This window comes from Lynx canadensis, chromosome F1, assembly GCF_007474595.2.
Source record: "Lynx canadensis isolate LIC74 chromosome F1, mLynCan4.pri.v2, whole genome shotgun sequence".
Classification (NCBI taxonomy): Eukaryota; Metazoa; Chordata; class Mammalia; order Carnivora; family Felidae; genus Lynx; species Lynx canadensis.
Window position 1 is genome coordinate 22,955,494 of NC_044319.2, and position 26,724 is coordinate 22,982,217.

The 26,724-nt window shown below is 36.7% G+C and overlaps 1 protein-coding gene across 1 annotated transcript in view; it reads right to left on the reverse strand.

Moving 5' to 3' along the window:
• Window positions 1-26,724, reverse strand: part of SWT1 (SWT1 RNA endoribonuclease homolog) — a 102,072-nt gene that overhangs the window by 17,292 nt on the left and 58,056 nt on the right. The window contains exons 16-17 of the mRNA XM_030302409.2: window positions 24,710-24,841; window positions 154-220 (exon numbers count right to left, since the gene is read on the reverse strand). Coding sequence (XP_030158269.1) covers window positions 154-220; window positions 24,710-24,841 — 199 coding nt within the window. The remainder of the gene's footprint in view (window positions 1-153; window positions 221-24,709; window positions 24,842-26,724) is intronic.

Below are 26,724 nucleotides of genomic sequence, written 5' to 3' on the forward strand. Positions count from 1 at the left end.
TAGGTCTTTGACAAACTTCTGTGGTATTTAAGAATGTAAAGCAAATGTCAGTTAAATAGAATTCTGTTGCATTTTAGAATTCTACCATGTTTATTTATAGTAAAACTTGCTTATGGTGGAAATACGATAAACATGTCAAAATATTTCTCATACCTCATACTTGACTAGGAAGTTATAGAGGGTCTCAACATCTTGAAAATTACTGTTAGGGGCCAAAATCCTAAAAAATAAAATAAAAACAAAGGAATGGGAATGAATGATTAAAAAAAGAACACCTTGAACTTTTCCTCAAAATATATCCATACTGTGAGATAATTTATTGTAGGATAAGCTTATTAAAATGTTCACAAACTTTTTGGTTTTTATTTATCCACTAAAAATGATAAAACCATCAGTTTAATTCAACACATCACTTTATTAAAATTTTTTTGCTTATTTATATTGATACTTACATCACCATTTAATCAACAGCCATAAGCATTCTTACATGAAATTTACCTTTTGAGTTACAATAATACATATTTCTCAAAAGGTAGATAGAAATGGAAGGTGCATTTAAACTCCACACCTTCTAAGCAGCAGGTAACGCTTGAAGAGTTCCCACAGAAATGTTCAACCAACCCAAGTGGACAACTGATTAAACTATCAGGCACATAAAAGAAATCCTAATAAAATATTTCTGACTAAAGTCAAATAATACTATTTGAACTATCAGCATAGTATTCTATGAAAAAGCATGAGTAATCAGAGTATGTCCATTGCTGAAAATAATACTGATTCATAAAGTAACAATGGAAAGGAACATAAATAACATAAAAATAAAAGTATGTAAATAACAGAAACATAAAAACAACAGATGAGAACAAGGGAAAAATAAAAATAAAGAAGGAAATGAAAGAACATGTTTCTCCATCTAGCATTAAAGTATCCATTCTTATTTTTTTATCCTAAGGATTTTTGACCCTTTCATGTTGAAGCCTTTTTTTTTTCTTCTGGAAAAAAAAAGGAAAACAGTCCTTTCATTATGGTATAGTGATGATGGGCCTTGCCTGCCTGCCTACATTTTCTAGCTGTGTGACCTCGGGGGAGTTGTGACTTCTTCGCCTTCATGTGTTAAATGAGGATGGTAATAGTCCTCACTTCATAGTATTCTTATCAGAATTAAATGAGTTCCTTAAGAAAAAAAGCCTTTATAACAGTGTCTGATAGACAGCCAGCACTATATATATTATCAATTATAATAGTAACATAACTATTACCATCTAATAGTTTCAGGCCACAGAGTAATTGCACAATGATCTAACTAATGAGAAATCAAGCCACCTCAATTAATTCTTAATATCCAAGTGCCTTTTACTTACAATGTCTGAGGTCCTCACATCCTTGCCAACGCTTGATACCTTCGGACTTCAGAGTTAACTGATCTCAATAACCTTAATCAGATCTTTACACGATTTGGCTTTTATTAGACTTGTGGGAAAGCTTTCATAAATCATTTTTCAGGGTACAAATTTTTAAAGGGGCTAGCTATACTCTGGAGGAGATACATACAGAATACAAAAATCTGCACAAGAATACTAGTTTCATGGAAAAAAACTTTTCTCCCAACAAGTAATTTTAAAATACAAATAATCTCTGGTTGAGTGTCCTACTCTTGATTTCAGCTCAGGTCATGATCTCACGGTTAGTGAGTTCAAGCCCCATGTCTGCTGTTAGCACAGAGACTGCTTGGGATTCTCTCTCTCTCTCTCTCTCTCTCTCTCTCTCTGCCCCTCCCCCACTTGCACTTGCTCGCTCTTTCTCTCTCTCAAAATAAATAAACAAATTTTAAAATACAAATAATCTCCTAACCAAAAAAAAAGGTGGGGAGAGAGAAGGATAGTATGTGAGGGAGAGTCCATAATTTCCTTTAAACAACGAAAACAAAGCAATCTAAATAAACTAATCTTTCAGAAAGGCAACGGAAGAAAATAACATGTCCTACTTTTGTAACCAAATATAAACAAACTATCAGCAATGTGGAATAATTACATCTATTCATTTTATAGTTCTGGATTATTTCCAATAAAGATGGTAAGAAAATTAGATGAAACAAGATGTTTTTTATTAAAAGCCTTAAAAATTCCAAGCCAATATCACAGAAGAAAGTACTTTACCAGAGAATAAAATGAACATTCCTTTGTCCTGAAATACTTCACAGAAAAACTGGTTTTAGGTAAATTAGTCATTTATCTATAGCAACAAGTCCTACCCAAAGTAAGAAATAAAGAAAATAATTACATCATCCTAGTTTTCTAATTAGCAACAAATTGAAACAATTTTTAACTTTCAACTTGGTTTTATTTTCTTTTCAACAGTTTTACTGAGGTACAGTTTACATACCATAAATTCACTCATTTAACAACTCAATGATTTTTAGTAAGTTTACAGAGCTGTACAACGATCACCACGATCCAATTTCAGAATTTCCTTTACCCCAAACAGTTTCCTACTGCCCACGTGCAGTCACTTTCTGTTCTCGCCTCCAATCCCAGCTCCAGGCAGACACTAATCTACCTTCTGTCCTTACAGTGTGGACTTTTTGGACTACATTGTTTTCTCAGTTTGTAAGTTCTGTCCCTCTTATCATTACAAAGCACAGCTGTGACTATAAATGATATCACACTATAATTCAGAGTCCAGTGGATGAGTCAAAATCTAGTGGATAACGGCTAAACCCCACAATGTATTTGGTAAGTATAAAAAAGCAAGATGCATACCAAAGATGCCCAAAAGCAGAACAAGAGACCCTTTATTCTCTCATTCAGCAAATATTTGGGATCTACTACGAGCCAAGCTCTGCTCCAGGCTCTTGGATACATCAGCGAACAAAAAGACAAAGACACATGGTAGACCAATGCATCAGAACTCTAAAGGGCTTGTGAAAGAAAAAAAATCCTGACCAAGCACAGGAAGATAATGAAGGAAGAAAAATATCTCATTGTTATGCATTTGACAATCTCTTTCCACTTGTTAATTGCTACTTGGAAACAAACAAGTTTCTAGTGATGAAACACAGGAATTTTAAGTTTCTAAGGAAGAAGTCATTTGCTCCAAATATAAAGATTTGATTATCTCTAAATATCACAAAATTATATTCTAATGAAGAAAGGTATATTGGTATGTCAGCATCATTCACAGATATATTACTTTTATCAGACTAAAACTACACATACCATTCTTTTAAACTAGGATATACATTACAAGACTCATTATAAAATGTACTATTCTTTTTCCCTTTAAAGTTTACTATTCTTAAAGACTGTTTTAAGGTAAACTGAGCCCTAAATTGACAATCTTTATTAAAATACATTCAATTTAGGGTTGAAGTTAGACTTCATTGTGTCCTATGAACTCTGAGTTTATGAGAATGGAATTTGGCCTGATACTAAAAGAACTGCCAACTTTCACTAGAAGTACAGTTTGTTGAAAAAAAAAAAAAAAAAAACTAAATGGAGAAAAATGGTTTATGGACTTCTATGCCTTAGTTAATTCCCCACACAGAAATTCTTCAGAGGTCAGCTTTCTCTATAGCTTTCTCATTTTTTTTTTTCCTTATATCAGTGTGAAAACAAAAGACTCTTATAATGAAAGTCCTAAAATTATCCTCCAGTGGCAACTTTTTAAAATAACAGAATGAAGAAATTAGCCCTTAAAGGAAATGCTTTTTCAGAAAATGGCCATTTTTAATTTCTAAAAATGTCCACACTTGTCTTTTCAAGAGAAATTCACAATCATCAATAAGTACTTATCCAATGCATACTATTTTCTCAAATGGGTATTTTACTAAAATAATACTAGCTATGAATAGAAGAGAAAATTAAAAAACATGGTTGCCTATCTTCAAGTTGTTTACAACCTGGAAATTTCACTTTGGAATTCTGGAATCAGAACTGGGGAACAGACATCGGAAACAGGATGCAGTTCTCAGCTCATAGATTATTTATAACCCGTATCTGATCTGAATGCACTTGAGTTTCTTTTAGAACAGCATCAATAACAACATATAGTGTCTTCCTGAACACTTAGAGACTGACGCTGTTTTACATATTACATACATCATCTCTAATTCTTTTACAACCACAAATTCAGTTACATGACCTTGATCAAATTATCTGCTTTTCTGCACCCCCACTCCTCACCTGTGAATGAGGAGAAAGTAGTAAATATTACCAGTTTTCAGATATAGAAATCAAGGGTGAGAGTGGTAAAAACTTGCCCAAGATTATACAGAGTGGTGGTAAGCATCTCTCTATTGGTTTGACTCTGGAGCCCATGCTTTTTCCACTAATAAAATGGGTAACCACCACTATCTTCTTGCCCTTAAATGATTTTATAAAATCAAATGAAATAAAGTTTAAAAAAAAATTTTTTTTAATGTTTATTTATTTTTGACAGAGAGACAGAGCATGAGCAGGGGAGGGGCAGAGAGAGAGAAAGACACAGAATTCGAAGCAGACTCCAGGCTCCAAACTGTTAGCACAGAGCCTGACGCGGGGCTCGAACTCACGGACCGCGAGATCATGACCTGAGCCGAAGTCGGATGCTCAACCGACTGAGCCACCCGGGCGCCCCTAAAGTTCTTTTAAAATAGCTAAGCCTTGGTGGCTCAGTAGGTTAAGTGTCTGACTCTTGATCTCAGCTCTGGTCTTGATCTCAGGGTTGAGTTCAAGCCCTGCTCTGGGCTCTGTGCTGGGCGTGAAGCCTACTTAAAAAATAATAGTAATAAAATCAAAAATAAAACACCTAAAGAATTTTAAATGTAAGCAAAGAAACGCTTTAATTTGCCTTTTACCAAATGCTTCTGGTAAACTGTTTTATGTATGTTCAAACATTTGATCTTTGCAGTTGTTTTGGTTTTCTCAAAGCCACAAAGGAAGTTAGTACCAGAACCAACACTCAACAAAAGTCCTGACACTTAACCACAGAAGCACTTTGAATTTTCTTTTTATCTATAAGCAATTAGCATTAAGTAAGCAACATGTTAATCTCAATTACACAAGTTTCATTTCCATCTTGTCCAATATCAATACATCTCTTTAAAAAAAAAAAAAAAAAAGAGGGGCGCGCCTGGGTGGCTCAGTCGGTTAAATGTCCGACTTTGGCTCAGGTCATGATCTCACTTTTCTTGAGTTCGGGCCCCATGTCAGGCTCTGTGCTGACAGCTTGGAGCCTGGAGTCTGCCTCCAATTCTGTGTCTCCCTCTCTCTCTGCCTCTCCCCCGCGGGTGCTGTCTCTCTCTCTCAAAAATGAATAAATGTTAAAAAAAAATTTAATTAGTTAATTTAAAAAAAGACTATCCACTCAAATTTTTTAAAAAGACAGAAGTTAAGGGGCGCCTGGGTGGCTCAGCTACTTGAGCATCCAACTTTGGGTTAGGTCACCATCTCACTTTTTCTGAGTTTGGGCCCTGCATCAGGCTCTGTGCTAACAGCTTTGGATTCTATGTCTCCCTCTCTCTCTGTCCCTCCCCCCGCTTGTGCTCTCTCTAAAAAATAAACTTAAAAAAAAAAAAAGACAGAAGTTAATAGAATAACCTGACTGAAATTAAAAATCAAACAATCCACTAAAATGGACTAATTTTTAAGTTAGAATTTTGAAAACTGAAACAAAACTCTTCTAATTACGTTAAAAAATAAAGCAACAGACTCAGGAGCGGGAAAAGAAGTCTAGAATATTCAAGTTTTATATCTAATTCTAGACATTCAAAAGAAGACAGAGCATGTTCTTAGATATTTATAAATCATAACTTACATACCACAGAACTGAATAAATTATGTTCCCTGCTGGCAAGACAAAGTTTTACATTAATATTTTAAATAGTTTTGAGAGTGAAAAAATTATTAAGTTTATTTAAAAATAATTATATGGCTTATTTCACTTAGCACAATGTCCTCAAGGTTCATCCATGTTGTAGCAAAATCAGAACATCCTTCCTTTTTAAGACTGAATACTATTCCATTGTATGTATTACACCATAATGCCTATCCATTCATCTGTTGATGGACACTTGGGTTGCTTCCATGTTTTTTCTACTGTGAATAATGCTGCTATGAACATGGGTGTGCATATACGTCTCTGAGACCCTGTTTTCAATACTTTTGTATATATAATTAGAGTAGAGGCTGTCAGAGGCTGGGGGAGGGGTAAATGAGGCTTTTAGAGGCTGGGGGAGGGGGAATACAGTTTTAGTTACAGAGATGGATGAAAGTTATAGAGATGAAAAGTTAGAGAGATGGATGGTGATGATGGCTGTGCATTATGAATATATTTAACAGCACATTAACACATTTTTAAGTACACTTAAAAATATACTTATGGTGTGTTTTACCAAAATAAGCAAATCAGATTTAAAAAAAGTAATTACAGAGTGAAAATGTTTGTGGCATTATTTGTAACACTTATTTTACATTCTCTATGGTAAGAACTGACTCAAGGCTCAACTATTATTATGAGCCACTATTACTTCATTATTGGGGATAAGGTAATTTATTCAGCATCTAACCAGTGCCAGGAACTGAACAAATGCTGTCTCTAATCTCTGCAATTTAAGAAAGGAACTATCATAAACTCCATTTTCTAGATTAGGAAACAAATACGAAGAGGTTAATGGTGACAGTAAATTGATGGAACTAGGATTCAACTGCTGATCATTCTCTCAAAGCTCTGCTCTTCTCATTTTTTTTTAATGTTTATTTTTGAGAGAGAGAGAGAGAGCATGAGCAGAGGAGTGGCAGAGAGAGAGGGAGACACAGAATCCGAAGCAGGCTCCAGGCTCTGAACTGTCAGCACAGAACCCAACAGGGGGCTAGAACTCACGGACTGTGAGATCACGACCTGAGCCAAAGTTGCAGGCTTAACTGACTGAGCCACCCAGACACCCCTCTTCTCATTTTACTATAGTGACATATGTGGACAATACTACCAAACTGGATTTTGCTGATGATTTAAGTTTTATTACTCATAAACTGGGTGAAAACTGACCTCACTGACAATGAGGAAACACTCAACCAGGAAAAAAAGGTCTTAGGTCTTAGAGCACACTCTCCACCCCCCACTTTTTGGGTTACTTATTACACACAAAATTAAAATTATATGTTCTCCATAGTTAATTTGGTGAAATCAGCTATGCAAGTATGAGATATCTATCAGTGCTAAATTTCAAAAGAATACCACATATAATTAGGGATGCCTGGGTGGCTCAGGTGGTTAAGTGTCTGACTTCGACTCAAGTCATAATCTTGTGGTTTGTGAGTTCGAGCCCCGCGTCGGGCTCTGTGTTGTCAACGCAGAGAGCCTGGAGCCTGCTTCGGATTCTGTCTCCTCCTCTCTCTGCCCCTCCCCTGCTCATGCTCTGTCTCTCAATAATAAATAAACATTAAAAAAAATTAAAAAAAAAAAAAAAGAAAAGAAAGAAAGAATACCATATATAATTAAAACTGGTGAAAAGAAAGCCGCCTGGGTTGGCTCAGTCGGTTAAGTGTTCGACTTCAGCTCAGGTCATGATCTCGCAGTTTGTGGGTTCCAGCCCCGAATCGGACTCTGTGGTGACAGCTCAGAGCCTGGAGCCTACTTCAGATTCTGTGTCTCCCTCTCTCTCTGCCCCTCCCCTGTTTGTACTCTGTCTCTAAAAAACAAACATTAAAATAATAATAATAAATAAACTTTAAAAAATTTTTAAGAAACTGGTAAAAAGAAAAAAATTAAATGATTTAAACAAATTAGACAAATTATTTTATGTTCCTGTTTTCCCTTCAGAGATAAAGAACTCTGCAAGGTGATTATACTAATTAGATACAAGTATTAAATATAGGAACTTTTAAATAGTCAAAATTAATAATTGAAATTTGATTTACTCTGAATACTGGCGATCTTTTTTTTTTCCCCCTAAAGTTGGTGGTGGGACAAGAAGAGTTTATAGGTAATTTTAATGACTATGTTTGTAATTTAATCATAAAGGCAATTCTATAGAAGCAAAATATAATTCTGTTAAAGGAACAGACTATATGGTTTACTTATATGCAAGACATATACACATACAATAAAAATACACTGATAAATACTACGGCTTTCTGTTAATTTCATAGAAAGGTTAAAATACTATATATCCATATACTTTTATCTGGGTCATTAACCTGTACCTCCAGTTTATTTTATACATTGGCATTTAAGCATAATAATAAAATGGTTAGGGGCACCTGGGTGGCTCAGTCGGTTGAGCATCTGATTCAATTTCTGTTCAGGCTGTGATCCCAGAGTCATGGGATCAAGCCCCACGTAGGGCTCTGCGCTGTGCATGGGGCCTGCTTAAAATTCTCTTTCTCAATAAATAAATAAATGTTTGTATGTATGTATCTATGTTATGATCTCAGTCTCTCTGGAGTCAGTCTGAAAAGTCAAACAGTAGGGATTGAAACCCAAGGAAGATGGCTCCAGTGTCCATGTTCCTACCCACTATACAAAATGCTTCTAGATATACGCAACACGTGAGGTGAATACTCATCCTAAAATATGGTTTGCAAATATACAGCTGAAAGAACCTTAAGGATCATCCAATTCCAATCAAAGACCTCAAGATATCTCCTTAGGAAACAGGAATGTAATGAAAGAAACGTAAACAACAACACTGATGTCTGTCTGTCCAGTTGTGCTTCCAGATTTTGAGATAACAATCAGACTGACATAGTTGATGAAGGAAAGTAATAGTCTATATAGAACTTGGAAAAAGGGATTAAAGAAAAAGAATTTCCCTGCATGGGGGAAAGGGTGGAAAGAGTGACCTTACTGAAGGGCAGATTAAGCTCTATTGTAGAAAAGAGACTATTTTAGCTCGAGGCCAACAACCGGGGGGGGGGGGGGGGGGCGGGGAACAGCAAGAAACTTGGTAATAATCTAGTATGCAATGTAAACATTCCTTTAGGAGTTTATAAATATTTTGGTTCAGTTACTGATTTCAATGTAAATAAATGAGCATACTGATATATCAGCTTACTTTGTTCTAAATTTGATTACGGTTGAGTCTGAGAAGGTTCACAGTAAACTGATAAAATTCCTAAACTTGCAAATTTGGGTATTGAACTCTCTACACCAGTAACTATGGAATCATGGCATTAAGATCCAGGTAGCCAGGTATTTCCTATTATTTTTGCAACTATTGATTATCACATGTTAAACCTTGTGTGGAGTGGGGATATATTAAAAATCAAAAGAGCTCCTGCCCTTAAAGAGCTTACCAGGTATTCTCTCTTTAAAATGGTAGTATAAACAAGAGAATCTTCAGTAACTAATGTTGGTTGTCCTTGAAGAGAACAAGGTAGCTGAGGTAAAAGGGATGGAAAGAACAATTTTCATTTACTATATATCCTTTTTTGCCTTTTGAATTATTTTTAAGCAACGTGAAGGTACTATATATTTTTAAATGATTAATAAAATTATTTACAATTGGGGAAAAAAAGAATTGATGGACTAAAAAATAAATCTGTGGAAATTATTCAGAATATGGCACAGAGGGATAAAAGAGATGAAAAAACAAAAAACAAAAAAGGAGTTAAGAGACACGGCTCAGAGAATGAGGAGAGGCAGGAATAGAAATTCCAAAATAAGAGAAGAAGGAGAATGGGGGAAAGGCAATGATGGATGAGACAATGAATGAGTATTTCTGAATCAAAAATGCAAGTCTTCAGATTGAAGAAAGCATACTACATCTCAAGAAAAGTAATGAAACAAAACCCATACCTAGACATATTGTGATAAAAACTGCCAAACAGGTAAGTTACAGAGGACAATCTTGAAAGCATTCAGAGAAAAAGAAGACAGGTGACCTACTAAGGAAAACAATATGCTGACAGCTGACTTCCCATTTCCAAGACGATAGTAGATAATGAAATTTTGTCTTTGAAGTGCTCAGGGAAAACAGCTCTCAGCCTGGAATCCACACTCAGCTCAGGATCAATCAAGAATGAAGGCAAGGCAACACTTGGAGTCAGAATGAGAGCACTACCACTAATAGAGCTTTGCTACAAGAATGAGTCAAACATTTGCTTCATCAAATAGAAAGCTGAATCCTCAAAGAGTAGGAGGAATAAAGCAATGAGAAAATGCAAACACCTAATAAATATGACAGGGCTAAAAACAAAAACTATTTTATATAAAAATAATTTGGGGGAGGGTGGTTTTAAAACAATGTGAAACTAATGTCAAAAAGTACAGACAAGGAAGATGAGAGGAGGGAGAATATAAGTAGTCTTAAGATCCTTGTTTTACTCAGGATCTGAATAATCCTGATATTTTAAACTTTATAAGTCAAGTATGCATTTATTAGTTTAAGGATAACAATATAAAACAGAAATAAATGTGCAACTTTCCATTAAGTAGTGGGATAAAAGGAGGATTGGAAAAAAACCAACAACAGTACACCTGGGTTGATCCAATAAAGGGCAAACGAGGACAAAGGAAAGGATAAATACAAAAGGTAAAGTGACAGCATACAGCCCCACATATGGCACTTCGGGATGGCCCTCATTGTGGAATCACCAGCAAAGATCTTAAAGGAATTTCAATAGCTGAACTTGTGTTTTGGGGAACATAGTTTTTGTTTAATAAGAACACAAGCCAAGATTTTAGTTCAGTGATGAGCAAGAAATTTCCCTTCATTTAAAACATCCATTTGTATCGCATTAGGAAAGGTTTTTGTTGTTTTAGTTCATTCGTTGTGGGGGTAAATGTCTGTGACCTCAATTAGTTTAGACTTCTGCACTGTATTCTTAAAGTTTCCATAAGAATTATTTAATCTTAGGGGTGGCTGAGTCAGTTAAGCATCCAACTCCTGCTCAGTCGTGATCTCGTGGTTCGTGGGTTAGAGCCCACGTTGGGCTCCTCTCTGACGGTGTGGAGCCTGCTTGGGATTCTCTTTCCCTCTCTCTCTGCCCCTCCCCCATTCGTGCTTTCTCTCTCAAAAATAAACAAACTTAAAAGAATTGTTTAACCTTAAAAATTTCAACATTTACAAATATAGGGCAGTATTTCTGGATTAATAAGCCTGTTTGAAGCTTAAAAGAAAAAAAGGATGGTAAAAGTAAGTCCAAATATACCAGTAATCATAGTTATGTAAACAGATTTTACTTACTATCAAAAAATCCAGACTAGCATTATGTCATGTAGAAAACAAAAGAAATAATGACCCAGAATGTTTGGAGATAAAGAGAAAATACTAACAAAAAAGAAAAGAAAAAGCAAGTCTGGCAGGATTAACACATGACAAAATAAACTTGAAGGGAAAAGTTATTAGCAGTAAAGAAGGCCATTTGCCAGGCAGATATACCATAACCTCACAATCTAGAAAGCAAATGTTGACAGCATTACAAGAAGAAATTGAAAAGCTCACAACTACAATTGGAAATTTTAACAAAAATCACAGAACTGTTCAGACAAAAATCAGCAACCATATACTAATATGAATATACAATGAACAACTTTGACCTAATGGACACGTAGAGAATCCTGTACCTTAAAAAAAACGAACAGAGTCAGTCAAGTGGCCCCAGTTTAAATGATGAGTTCGGTTTTAGAGTAGCGGCAGAAAGCTCACAACTGAACCAAGGAGAGAGGTAATACTGAAATAAGTTCATGAAAGGGTTGGGAGTAGATGAGATCACAAAAGGAGAGCATATACAGAAGGGAAGGTGGTAGTGATAGGATACACCTAGCGGTGAGTCTAGAAAACAAACTGCAAAAGCTTGGAGTGTATCAAGTTCCTGAAGTAACAACCAAATTTATTCTAGGAGTATTATTCAATATTCACCTTTAACAGGTTTGGCAGGAAACATGGTTTTTAAACAGGAAAACAGTAACAGCATACTGTAAACCTTGAGCTGAGATCTCAGAAAGATCTAAGGTGCCTTGGAGAAACTTTCACACAAAAGGCCCTTTAAGGGTCCTAAGAGTGTGCCTCACAAAATCTGGTGAGCAACAGGACTTCCAAAAAATCTTAAGGGCATTGCCCTGTAGCAGCTTCACAGGGAAACCCAAGGTCGGGTTAAATGCAAGGGTTTATTTTAAAGAATATGTGGTTGTGATTTTTGTCTAATGGAGTGAACCCCAGTAAGATTCACAGAAAACAGTGTTTTGGAGGACTGTTGTGGTAGAAGTGCAACTACTTGGGCTAAACGGGATAGAGGTAATACAAAGTGAAAAGAGGTTTTGTACTGCCTACCTTTTATGAACAGGAAGCAGACTGAGAAGGCTCCTCAGTTGCAGCTTACTTTTCTCCTGTTAAAAAAGCTCAGAGGCTAAAGCCAAGAACCCAGAGAGAGAGTTAAGAGCAGCTGTAAGTAATTCGCAGGCACCAGGACTGAGGCCTCATGAAGTGGTAACACGTGCATAGCTGGAGTTTTGAATTGCCAGGAATCCTGCGTGCCTCTGGTTTCCCACCCCTGCCCCCAACCCCTGTTTGGAATGAGAAGGTATATAGCAGTTATCCAATGCCTCCCTTGACTATTATGTGTTGGGAGATGAGGGGAACTAACTTGTCTCTTTAGTCCACAGTAAAACCAGAGAGGAGTGGTACCAAGGAGTCACACCCAAGAAGCTTTGCCTCACCACACCTGGACCTGATTTAAATAGGATCCTAGAGGTGATGGGGGGCGGGAGGGCGGGGAGGGTAGGTGATGGGCATTGAAGAGGGCATCTTTTGGGATGAGCACTGGGTGTTGTATGGAAACCAATTTGACAATAAGTTTCACATATTAAATAAATAAATAAATAAATAAGATCCTAGATTTTAAGCTAATGTCATAATGGGGTAAAACGTGGTGGTCTTGAGGGGAGGGATGAGTGTATGTGGCTAGGGGAAGGCACGTAAACTGTTGTGGCCAGAGGGCAGACTGTGTTAGACTGTATTTTTCCAAGATGGCCTCACCACAAGATCTCTCATCTCACATGTTCTTCTTATAATGTAATATTGACATTCCTCCTCCTATCAACAGATGGAGTCTATGTTCCCTTCCCTGAATCTACGGTCTGTGACTCCGTGGAAAATGACACTATATAATTTCTGAGGCAATGTCATTAAAGGCAAAAGAACTTTCACCTGGCATTTTTGGACACTCTTAGAAACCAGCCTTCAGCCTGTGAGGAAGTTAAGGGTACATGGGGATGCTACGTGTTGGTGTTCTAGTCAACACCCAGCATCAGCCAGACTTTGAAATGCCACCAGATGCCATGTGACCGCAACTGCATAAGAGAGCCCAAATGAAAACTGCTCAGCTGCGTCCAGTCAACCCCCAGAACCATTAGAGAATATAAGTGATTGCCAATGTTTCAAGCCAATAGTTGTGAGGTGATTTGTTATGTAGCAGAACAGGGCAGGTGAGGTAAGGGAAGTCAACCACCAACTAAACTGCAAAGTATGCAGTTTCTTGTGCACCTAATCTTTTTGATTGGCTCACCACAAAGAACTGAACTGCTTTTGCCTTTTTCTTTCTGCTTACTCATATATTCATTAGCTTTTTAGTGAAGATTCCCTCGATAAAGTCCTACTGTATCTTGGTTGGCTCTGTCGGTGGTAGACAGGATAGTGGCAGTAGGAACCAATAACCCTAGAGCCCGGGAACGACACAGACCTGAGGCAGAGTGTAGAAATCCATAAGGAATAGGTGTCTAAACAATGGTCCTTTCCCATGAGTCATTACATCATAGAAGTGTCTAAATTGAAGAATTGGCAATAAATTTCTGAACGTGGAATTCTATTTAAAATGAGTTTCAATACAAGTTGAAAATGCATGGGTATGAAAAGTATGTTGGTTCAAGTTATAACACAATTATATCTCTTCAACTTCTCTGGAAATCTATACATTTACAAAAAAAAAACTAATTACTGATTAATGGCACTGAAAATAAGTTGTATTTCTTTGTTTTGCTTGAGGGGCAGATGGGTGCTAGTACATTGGCCCTAAGCTTAAATATGTAAAGCAAGAATAACAATTACAGCTTAACTGAATGGAATACCCTGGACTGTAGAATGCTCTTTTTTTGCACGTGAAATACTCCTAGGATCACATCCTGTCTCTTATTGTTTGCAACTATTTCCAAGCAATCTGTAGGAATTGCTGACTTTTAAAAAACAATCATAGTAATCACGATTGTGCTCCTATGGTACAGAGGGCACTGGGATACAAGATCTTTTCTGAATACATTAAAACCCTCTTCCGCACCTCCAGATATTCCACTTTCTCCCCTTTGCTCTTCCAGTCCTTCCAACAGTACTGAAATTAAGTATCTATATTAAATTTTCTGTCCAAAATATCTAGAGTTGTTTGTTTTCTTGACTAAGCAATGACTGAAACAGTACTTGTTACCAGGAGAAGAGTTATTTGGTATATATAGAGAAACCATCACCACTTACTTCCCTGATTCTTGAATTCTACATATTCTAAGGGGAAAAGGGCACCATATACAGCATTATTTAGGACAGAACCCAAACTCAACAGGTTATAGCTGGTATGGTAAATAGATTTTTACAGTCACTCCAGTGTTCTGCAAAGTCAGTTGCTTAGGTTAGCGTATGACAAAGACAGTGAATTCCACATAGCTATAGCTGCACTTTGCTATAAAATTTCTTGGTTGTATGGCATATCAAGAGAGTGGCCAATATATCCCTTAAATTAATAGATGGAGCTGCTGGCAGAATCACTACCATGAGGGAAGGCAAATCCACATCCAAAAGAATATCTATTCCTGTGAGGACAAATCACTGCCTCATGATGGAAAGGGTCTGAATCACTGCCACTCTAAGTGCCTTACTGGTCTCCAAGCAGATGGTGCCTTATTGAATGCTTAGCATTTGCCTCTGCTGCTGACAGTTTGGGCTCTCAACAGTGGCAGCAGCCAGAGCAGCTTCTTGAGGGGAAGTCCCACGTTTGAGCTCATGTTTTCTAAGACTGCCACTGTCCCTTTGTTAGGAGCTCACTGACCAAACACTGGGGTGGCTAGGGAAACACTGACATCTACAGGACAGCTGATCTGGTCCACCTGATTACTGAGTCTCCTCTGCATACGGTAGGTACCTTGATGAGTATTCACATGGGACACAACCACCCCCATATTCTGTACCCATTGCAAGATGCCCATCCACAAAACCTCTTCTCCAGACGTCCCTGTCAACCAAACTTCCAATCTTGTTTTTCCTAAGCTATCAAATGAACCAGTAGTTACTGTTTATCAATCAAGGTTGATTTGTCTCACTGACCATTTCTCCAACTATGGTGGAATTTAGGTCCCTAGAATTAGTATTCACTCAGAGCCAGTATCTAGCAATCCCCCGCAAAAGTCTTAGTATTTCACTTTTTCTACGCTAACAGCAGCCCTGCTAAATGGACACAAATCCTTTTGAAGAAGACTGACTTGGTATATTCTTCACACTCCTTTATGCTCCACTAATGTGCCAAAGTACTCACACTTTTTAATCTATATTATCAAAGGGTTTAAAATAAAATCTACATAGATTACCATCTTTAATATAGAAAATATAATTTTGGTGATTTTCATAATCTAGTTTAGCTCAACAAATAAGTTGGGGAAATACATAGAATGCTGTCACAAAGTAAACTAGCTTAATGTTAGCAAAAGAAAGTTGAATTGGAAATTTACAATTTATAGCTTCAGCTACATTATTAAGGGTAAGTATATGTTGATTCTAGAAGGTTTAGTATGCCTTATTAATAGGAATTGGCATTCAAAACATTAGGTAATTCCAGGGGTTTCTGATATACAATATATTTATTGTCTTCTATGTAGAAAACACTGTCCTGAGTTGGATTCCACCTTTTTAAAAAAAATTTTTTTAATGTTATTTATTTTGAGAGAGAGAGGAGAGAGAGAGAGAGAGGCGAGCGAGCGAGCAAGCAGGGGAGGGGCAGAGATAGAATCTGAAGCAGGCTCCAGGCTCTGAGCAGTCAGGACAGATCCCAACGCAGGGCTCGAACCCACGAACTGCAAGATCATGACCTGAGCTGAAGTTGGACGCTCAAACCGACTGAGCCACCCAGGTGCCTTGGATTCCACCTTTTATATCCAGGACAAATAGTCCTGAGGACACTGATTGTATCACTTCTTAAAACAGGCAGACAGCTGACCTACCACTGTGTTAAGAGGTCTTCAGAGGCCCAACAGGATATTTCTCAAATAGATGGGAATAATCTTAGAGTCTCTAACTTAAACCTTTGTACAACTATTCTGTAAGAAAGAATTAGAACTGGTCATCTGGCTTTATCTCCTATGCTTACTATTTAAGTAAAATCACAACAATAGCACTTATTCAGCATCTTTAATTAATTACTTTCCCCTCATTTTCATTATTTTACTAATGTTTAACCCCACTAATTTGGTCAGTCATTTATCCCATCTGCTCCACTGAAAAACATAGTTTTAAGTGGATTTGGCATTTCTTAACATAAGACCTAAATAGCAGGGAATTTTAATCAAATATGAGATCAATAAATCATTAGGTAGAAATAACCAGCAACAAACAAAGGGCAAATTTAAAGGAATGTTGGTTTTAAATAAAAACAACTCCATAAATAAATTCAAATATTGTCATCTTCAAAAGTAATCTTTATATTTGATTGCTTAATTCTGTTATGATCAAGGAGTTTATGATGGCAGATATTTACTCTGTCACCCAAAACTGGATTTTATTCACTAAAACAAGAAAAACCAACAGCTAGAAATGCTTTGGGATGGGAGAAGTAACTATGGCATCACTCCCCTGCTATTTAGAATAAAAATAAAGGTCCCTGAATTACAATGCTGGGGAAGCATACGTAAGAGCTTCAGATGTGTAAATAAAATCTAGTTATTCTAAAAATTAAGTCATGAGTGATCTGTTGTCTTCAGTAGCATTAAATGGCCAGGTTAAAACAAATCAGCTAATGCTGGGTAATTCAGTCAGATTAAATATGTGGATGCCACATATTTTGTTAACGAATATAAATTTATTATGTATTATATATAACATTTGATATAAATGTTAAGTTAGAGCAGTGTTTATCAAACTGCAATACAGACAACATAAAAAAGTTTTTACTTATAAAATAACTGTCTATGTTTATATAATACATTACATATGTCTTATATAGAAAGGTCTGGTTATAGTCCCTGGATCTCAATCCCTCCCATTAGATTTCATCTTTCCTTCTACTAACCCTAATTTATAAAGTTGATACAGAGAGACCAGGATTAAGTAATCAAGGATAACGTGGGACTACCCAAAAGCTATTTGGGAAAATTACTGGGGGCTCCATCATCTGTTCTAGACATACATACGTTTTTTTATCTCCTCAATCTTCTTCTTTCATTCTCCTTTCTCCTTTCTTACTGTTTCCCTTTTTGGCTTACACTTCTCTCTTCTGTATCACTTTTAAAACGTCTATGTCACCTATTCCTCAAATGTCATAATGTAGTACTATTGGTAGCATTCAGCCCTAAAGAAGATACCCTCTACTGGAAAGACTATAAAGAACTCATTCAATACTTTCCCCCCCCCCCATCTACTACTATGTGTCGTTGTGATGCAGGTATATATCTAGATATACAAAAGTAAGACAAAATAAGTGAAGTTTCTTCCTTAAAGGTATTCACAATCCCATGGAGCTGATTACAAAATAAATTAAAAGAAAGTTAAGTACAAAATGATCACATGGAGGGGCTTCAGGGTGGCTCAGTCAGTTAAGCATCTGACTCCTCATTTCAACCCAGGTCATGATCTCATGGTCATGACATTGAGCCCTGTGTCTGGGCTCTGCACTGGAGGGAGAGCCTGCTAAATTCTCTCTCTCCTTCTCCCTCTGCCTTTCTACCCCGCTCACATCATTCGCTCCCTCTCAAAAAAAAAAAAAAAAAAAAAAAAAATGATGGTACGGAAGGTGAAGCAAGTAAGTCCTTTCATTTTTAATTATAGGTTGTATTATATTTTTCTCTTACTCAACACAGTAACTGATACACTTGATGACAGACAGGACTAGGGGTGTGAAAAGAGTCTGATAAAGAGGTGCAGTGATATGTGGGAACCCCAATGGGAGAGCAGAGGTAAAGTCCAATTATCTAAGGGTAGAAAGGCCAAGACTCAAAGAAAATAGGTGAGACCTAAATAAACACCGATAACCCTCCCCACTCTAGATAAGGACAATATTTATCAGTGGCTAACACCCTTGCACATTGCAGTGAGTTGAGATGTTGAAAAAGTCACTTTTTAATGTCATTCTATTCTACCGTGGTCTCTAAGAGGAACTTTTGTTTGAACAGTTAGCTTAATCTATAAAACAGCCTAAAGAGTGTTATCTTTGTGTCAACTGATGGAGGACCTTTTCTAAATAACCTTTCTAAAAAGCCTCAAGAGGTCAGTCTTCAAAACACAACACTAGTGGGGGCGCCTGGGTGGCGCAGTCGGTTAAGTGTCCGACTTCAGCCAGGTCACAATCTCGCGGTCCGGGAGTTCGAGCCCCGCGTCAGGCTCTGGCTGATGGCTCGGAGCCTGGAGCCTGTTTCCGATTCTGTGTCTCCCTCTCTCTCTGCCCCTCCCCCGTTCATGCTCTGTCTCTCTCTGTCCCAAAAATAAATAACGTTGAAAAAAAAAAATTTAAAAAAAAAAACACACACTAGGAAGTTAATAAAATATTCTTGCAAATGCAACTCCACATTCTTTGAAGTGGCTAAATCATTAGCAGATCTGAGAAGCTGCTGTGATTAAGGGCTCCTGCTCGAGGAATCATGTATGGTTACACCAGTAAATGTTTTGCTCTAATGTTAAAATGCCATAAGAAAGTAAATAGGAAAATTCATTTCTAGAGGCTTAATAATATAAAATATATGTGAATGACAGACTGAAAAAATCCCAAACTTCATGATTATTATTGTGCTTTACAAAAACAGCTCTACAAAATATTTCAAACCAAGCCATAGGATTGTAACAGAGGTTACTAAAGTTCTGAGGATCATTAAAGCATTGAAGATGATAAAAATTAACAATCTTCCTTTCCTAAATCCAAGCACAAGTCTCATTTTCCAAAATCATATTCTAAGATGAGGCATGAAGCCCATCCAGAACATGACCAAGCCCAATGCATCAGTTAGCACTCAATCCTCATTTAAAAACAATCAAAACAGGGACACCTGGGTGGCTCAGTTGGTTGAGTGTCCAACTCTTGATTTCAGCTCAGGTCATGATCTCACAGTTGAGAGATTGAGCCCCTAGTTGGGCTCAGCACTTAGCCTGGAGCCTACTTAAAATTCTCTTTCCCTCTCCCCCCGCCATCCCCCACTCACACACACTCTCTCTCTCTCTCAAAAAACCAAACCAAATATGACAGCTAGAAAAAAAAAATGTTATCTAAAGAAGAAATACCCTCTCATATAAGAACATTCCCCCCTCTAAAATGTGACAAGTTACTTATAATGAATAGTAACTCCCTCTCCCAGCCCCGCATATGATTCAAAAGATGAAAATAAGAAAACATTATTTCAAACACTTCATCTAAAGCTACCTGAGCTAGAAATCTAGAATTCATTAAATTAACACAGAAGTGCACAGTTTTACATGTTCACTCAAGTGTTAAAATGAATATGCACATTGAGACACGATCTGCTTATATTTTTGGATTCAAGATGCTACCATTTTTCTTTTCTTTTTTTTTTTTAAATAATTTCAACCTTATTTTATAAAGGTGAAACACATAACATGATTATAAAATCTAGGCAGAGTGCAATTTCCTATGTTCACTCCCCACTTTCCTCTCTGCTTCCAAACCAGGCAGCTCATCATCTACTTCAGACACGAAAACATACTTAAATCACTTTCATTGTTGTTTTGAGTATTAACTTTTGAGTCAAAGCTACACACATTTATGGTATGCTTTGAAGTTGGAGAACATGACCTGTTTAGTTAACTTTGTAGAGATGCCAGTTTAAGCAAACAGATATTTTAAATAATTTTTTAAATGTTTATTTATTTTTGAGAGAGACAGAGCATGAGCAGGGCGGGGGCAGAGAGAGAGGGAGGCAGAGAATCCGAAGCAAGCTCCAGGCTCTGGGCTGTCAGCACAGAGCCCAACATGAGGCTCGAACCCACGAACCATAAGATCACGTCCTGAGCCGAAGTAGGACACTTAACCAATTGAGCCACCCAGGTGCCCCTAAGTACACGAATATTTAACAATGCTGTTTGATTACTATAGAAGTAGAACTTCTCTAGAATGTGCCATATGACTCTCCAATTAATTTTTCACTTCAAACGAAACTTTATAACCTTTATATACCAAGCAAAAGGTTTTTGTGATCTTGAGAGTAACCTGATCATGCTTACTAAAGCATAAAATGACACTAGGATAGTACAGATCTAAAAAAAAAATCTTAATACAGTTTTGTCTACATGGAAAGAGTACTGACTCTGGTTCTCTAGTGTTTAGATAAAGAAACCATTAACAAAAGTGCTCAAATTGGTCCTATCTACACAAAATGGGAAAGATGAGAAAGAAAAAAGCAATTTCCAAACCAATAGCAAATAAATTAAGTTCACTCTCCCACCCAAGAAAAAAGTATACAGAAAGTGTAAGAATCATCAATATTCCCACCTCTTTTCAGTTTTTGCAAACTTAGGTATTCGCTCCCATTATATAACTGTATGGACAACTGCTCCACCAATATTTTCCACCTTAATCAGAATCATGTTTAGAGCATCATTAAAATTGAAATACATATTTTTGAACATTTGAAACTTAACATATCAGCTTAGGGAGAAAACAAAAGCTAACACTTGTAAATACATTACGGCTGAAAAAGTATTTTCGCATACATCATCTCATTTATTCTGCTAAACAAGGCAGCAGGATTCTCACTTAATAAGGAGAGAAACTGGGTTAGAGAGGGGTAAGTGACAAGCCTGAAGTCAACTACAAAGGGATAAATCTGGAACTAGAAGCCCAAACTCTTAGTTTAATAAAAACATTTTCATTCACTTCTTTAACTGAAGGACCTGGTTAACAGGTCACCTTCTCACCGATTCCCAATGTAACATCATACATGATTTGCTATGATAAAATAGAGTTGAGCTATATTCACTAGGTATGTATCTCAACATCCAATGAAACTACTCCATTTTAACAAGCATCAGAAAATGCTAATAATATGCAGTTACTACAAAGTTGAGTGATCTGTTGGGATGAGCACTGGGTGTTGTATGGAAACCAATCTGGCAATTAAATTATATTTAACATAAAAAAAAAGTTGAGTGTATTTTTCAATGTTTAAAAAATATAAAATCTACCCATAGTAGGCCACCCACAAAATTTTTAACTGAATTTATTTTGATTTACTGTGATTGTTTATTAAAGGTTTTAAGACTACATATACACTTGAAAAATAATTATTCACTTCTATTACATTTTTATTTAAATGCCTATTGTTTGAAGGTCTAAAAAAAGAAAAACATCGCGACTTTAGTAGTTTCCTGTAGATTAATGAATGCTGAAATGAGCAAACTTTTTTATTCACAATGCCCTCTACTGGTAGCAAAAGTGGTTCTAATATATTTATTACAGGAAGTTAGATCAGTTTCTTTAATGCAGTCCCCCCACCATGGGCCTATAAATTCCCTGGAAAGCTTGTTAAAAATATAACTTTCCTCCATCTACAAAAATATCCACAAATATTGTGATTTCACTACAATCCAGAACTCTCTATCTTTAACAAGTTCCCCAACAATTAAGTGGAGAATCACTGGTTTGGTAAGTTATATCAGCATCTGACTTTCAAAGCACAAGAACTTTGTGAAAAGCTTTTGAAAGGTATTATTATGCCATTTTTACAGATGAATACAGAGGCTCAAGAAAATTTATTATTCCAGGTAACGTGCTAAAAAGTAGCAGAACCACTAATATTTTCTTGTTCCTGGAGGTATTGTGTCCTTGGAGGAAAGAATAACAAAATTATATCATCCTTAAAACTCAAACATTTACTTCTTTAGACACAGCTTATGTAAGTACTACATGCTATAATTTCCCAATCCTGGCTTGACATGAGAATCACCTGGGGAGTTTGTAAAATGCTTATGCCCAGGTCCCATGCTCAGAGAAGCAGATTTAATAGGTTTAGGGTCAGGCTGGCCACTGTTCTTTGTTTAAAGCTCCCAGATGATTATAGTCAGCCACTAAACCAGTGGTTCTCAGCCTCTGATGTGCAGCGAATCACCGGGAGGACATAGACAACTGGGCCCCACCCCCCACAGTTTTGCACTTGGTAGGGTCTGGCAAGGTTTGAGAATTTGCATTTATAACAAGTTCCAGGTGGTGATGAGGATGCTGATTCTGCCAGTACCTGTTGAGAACCTTGGGTTAAGAAAGTTAACTAGTGCTTCTCAACTTTGGCTACATATTAGAATCACCTGGAGAAATTTTTAAACTCCTGATAGCTGGGCACATATTTAAACCAATCACATCAGAATCTCTGTAGAGAGATTCTGGATGTTTAAAGCTCCTAAAATTAAAAAGGTTTCTCTATAGCAAAGGTTTATAAAACCCATCAATATGTAAATGGATACAGATTGGTTTTGCAAGAGAGTAGTGTAGTATACAATATTTCCAAAGCTTTTGGATTAGAAACCTTTCTGTCTGGGCACATAATTAACAGATCTAAACATGTAGCCTATGGGACAAAGCAGACAGTGCTCTGAATGGCCCACAAGACGTTCCCCTACAACATCATCTACTGCCAAACCCTTCCTTCCTCACTGTTTATGTTCCTATTAGAATATTAACAACTCTATTGTAATTTTTTTTTTTTTTTTTTTTTTTTTTGAGAGAGAGACAGCACAAGCGGGGAAGGGACAGAGAGAGGGGGAGAGAGAATCCCAAGCAAGTTCTGAGCTGCCAGCACAGACCCTGATGCAGGGCTCAGACTCATGAAACCTTGGATCATGACCTGAGCCCAGACCAAGAGTCAGTTACTTAACTGACTAAACTACCCAGGCGCCCCTGTTAATTTTCTTTTGTAACGTGACTGCGTGATTTCCACGAGCTCTTTGGAGTCAGAGATCACACTGAATTCATCCTTAATGCCCCAGAGCCTGGTATGATGTCAAGGATAACTGGTGCTTGATAAACGTTTTTTGAGTAATTGAATATAGATTGCTATCCCTACTTTCTGTAGAAAAAAGTAGTGTCAAGAATGGCTTTTGTGCAACCTAGAATGTGAAATAGCTTTTGCATAGCTAAAACAAAAATTGAATATTTCTCCCTCATAAAGCTACTCTTATTTAGTACTGCTTTACATTAAAAAGGGGGGGGTGCTATTTGCACTTAGAGATAATATTTAACTTGCCCTTGGGATCTTCCACCTCTTCAATCCATTAGTAACTTAAGAGTACCAAAAAGCTATTCTTTTTTTTTTAAGTTTATTTATTTTTGGGAAAGAGAGAGAGAGCGCATCCCAAGCAAGCTCCACACTGTCAGTGCAGAGAATTGTGAGATCATGACCTGAACATAGACCAAGAGTCAGACACTTAACTGACAGAGCCACCCAGGTGCCTCCCAAAAAGCTATTCTCAGAATCATTTAGCCAACTGTGATCCAAAAAGTGGTACAAATGCTCTGTGCATTAACAATGAGATGAAGTTTCCAAAAACCCTTAAGAGAAAAGAAAAAAAACTCAAAAACTACTGTTGTTTTAAAAAATACCAAGTTTTTAAAATTTGGACATAATATCAAATCAAATCAGTTTTGAGTTTTTGGTTTTGTTTTTTAATCTATAAAGAAGAGTAGTCTTCTGTTAGCAAGCTGCATGTTGAACTCAGGTCAAGCAATTTTGGTACATATCAAAATAATTGCAGGATTAAGCTTTGTATTCTCCTTTCTTGCCGCAAAAGAAAACATCTGACTTTATGCTACAGTCCATTCTACAGCTTTCTGGCACTATGTTTTCTATATGCTTCACAAATATTTAAAATAATCACATAAATATAAGTCTCAAAGCATCATTAAGATTATGTTGCATCTCGGGTGCCTGGGTGGCTCAGTTGGTTAAGCGTCCGACTTCTGCTCAGGTCATGATCTCACGGTCCGAGAGTTCGAGCCCTGCGTCAGGCTCTGTGCTGTCAGCTCAGAGCCTGGAGCCTGTTTCAGATTCTGTGTCTCCCTCTCTCTGACCCTCCACCGTTCATGCTCTGTCTCTCTCTGTCTCAAAAATAAATAAACGTTAAAAAAAAAAAGATTATGTTGCGTCTCAAACTTCTTCATTTGGTGGTACTGTGAGACTGTATTCAAATACTAACATATATTTGTATTTAAAGGGCAGTGATAATTACCTAAGCATTATTTTTCAACAAGTAATTACTGAGTGCCCATTATACACCAGGCACTGTTTTCACAGCTACAGCTGCACCATAATGAAAATAAAGTTCTTTACGAAGCTTCAAACCTGGTATGTTTTTTCTAGAAAGGAAAAAACTAGAAACATTCTTGTGGTCCAAACTACAAATAGAGGATTCTTTGCAAAGGAGAGGGAAAAGTGAAATCTAAAGGTCATTAGCTTATAAATCTTGCTGAAAGGGTCCCAGCACCTCTGCAAAAGCTAGTCAACTTAGAAGAAAGAGAAAATAAATGAAACTTCAAAATTAATTAGTGGTTACCTCTGAATTCCTTCAAGAATATCCTTCACAGCTGCCATTAACTTTTGAAGATATACAAATGCTTCCTCAAATGATGCTATTTTTGAAGAAGTCAAAGCTGCATTTGAGCCCAATCTTTGAAATACATCCATGCTAAAATAGAGTGGAAAAAAAAGATACTCATAAGTACATATGCATTATTTATTTATTTAATTTTTAAAATATGCACTATTTATTGTAATTCAAGCATTTCCATTTATAATATATAAAATAAGGTAATATTTATAACTCTTCTCTCATTATCCTGATTTATTTAAATCAGAAATAAAAGACACTGACTTGTGAATGTCCAGGCTACCATTCATGCAGAGGATCTAGGTCAATGACTATATGCGTCTAATCTAAAGTAATACTGTAAAAGCTATAGGAATAATGTTTCATATCAAAAGACCATAAGACATGCAAGTAACAGTATTTTTTTAAACATTTACTTGTTTATTTTTTAAGAGAGAGAGAGAGGCAGACAGACAGGCAGACAGAGACACACACAACAGAATCTGAAGCAGACTGCAGGCTCTGAGCTGTCAGTGCAGAGCCCGATGAGGGGCTCCAATCTGAGAACCGGGAGATCATGACCTGAGTCGAAGTCAGATGCTTAATCGACTGAGCCACCCAGGCATCCCTGGAAGTAATACTATTGATCTACATTCAGGTCAGTACATAAGTATTGTCAGTGCTCCAGTACATAAGGATGCAGAAAAGATGCAGATTTACCTGTTTGCTGAAACTAGAAGTTATAAATGTTAATATACTTTACTCTGATCATTCCAATTTTAGAAATCTATCACATATTAATAATAATTTTGCATTTGGTAAACAATTAGTAACCATGTAAATGTTCAGCAATATAAAAAGTGCTAAGTAAATAGTGAATTAGCCACCTGACGAAATAACAAAGAACAATTAAAATAATACGCCATCTATACATTAGAAACATAAAGGTATACAAAATTTATTTATGTAACATAACAACCACCATATAAAAAGTCAAAACATATGCTGTAGTGGGTTGAACAGCATGCCCCCAAAATTCATGTTCACCCAGAACCTCAGAATGTGACCTTAAGATCTTAGTCAAACTTCCCAATAGAATAGAGCCTACAGACACCTGGATTTCAGACTTTACAGCCTCCAGAACTGTGAGTGAATAAATTTCTATGATTGTAAACCATCTAGCTTGTGGTAATTTGCTATGGCAGCCCCAGGAAACTAATATACATGCCTAAAAACAAAGCTGGGTGTACATAACAGTAACAATGTTAACTACTGGGTTACCTTTAGGTAGTAGCATTCAAGGGAAGTTTCTCCCCTACTTCACAGTACTTTCCAAAGCACTTTTTAAAATAATTGTGGTAAAATAGGGGTGCCTGGGTGGCTCAGTTGGTTAAATGTCTGACTCTTGATTTCGGCTCAGATCATGATCTCACAGTTTGTGGGATCAAGCTCCACATCAGGCTCTGTGCTGACAGCATGCAGCCTGCTTGGGATTCCCTCTCCCCCTCTCACTCTGCCCCACCCCTGCTCACATTCTCTCTCTCTCTCAAAATAAATAAAATTTAAAAAAAAATTGTGGTAAAACATAAAATTACCATTTTAACAATTCTAAAGTGTTCCAAATTCAGTGGCATTTGGTAGTTCACACTGTCTGCAACTATCACCACTATCTAATCAAGACTATTTTCATCACTCCAGAAGGAAATCCTGTATTCATTAAACAGTCATTCATCATTCCTCCCTCCCCCCAGTTCCTGGTAACCACTAATCCATTTTCTATCTCTACAGATTTACCTACTATGGATATTTCAAATAAATGGAATTATAAAACACGTGACCTTTGTGTCTGGCTTCCTTCAATTAGCATGTTTTCAATATGCATTCACGTCATAATGGATGTCGATACATTATTATGACTGAGAAAGATTCCATTTTAAACATTAACATTTAACACTAACATTTAAACATTAACATTAGCATGT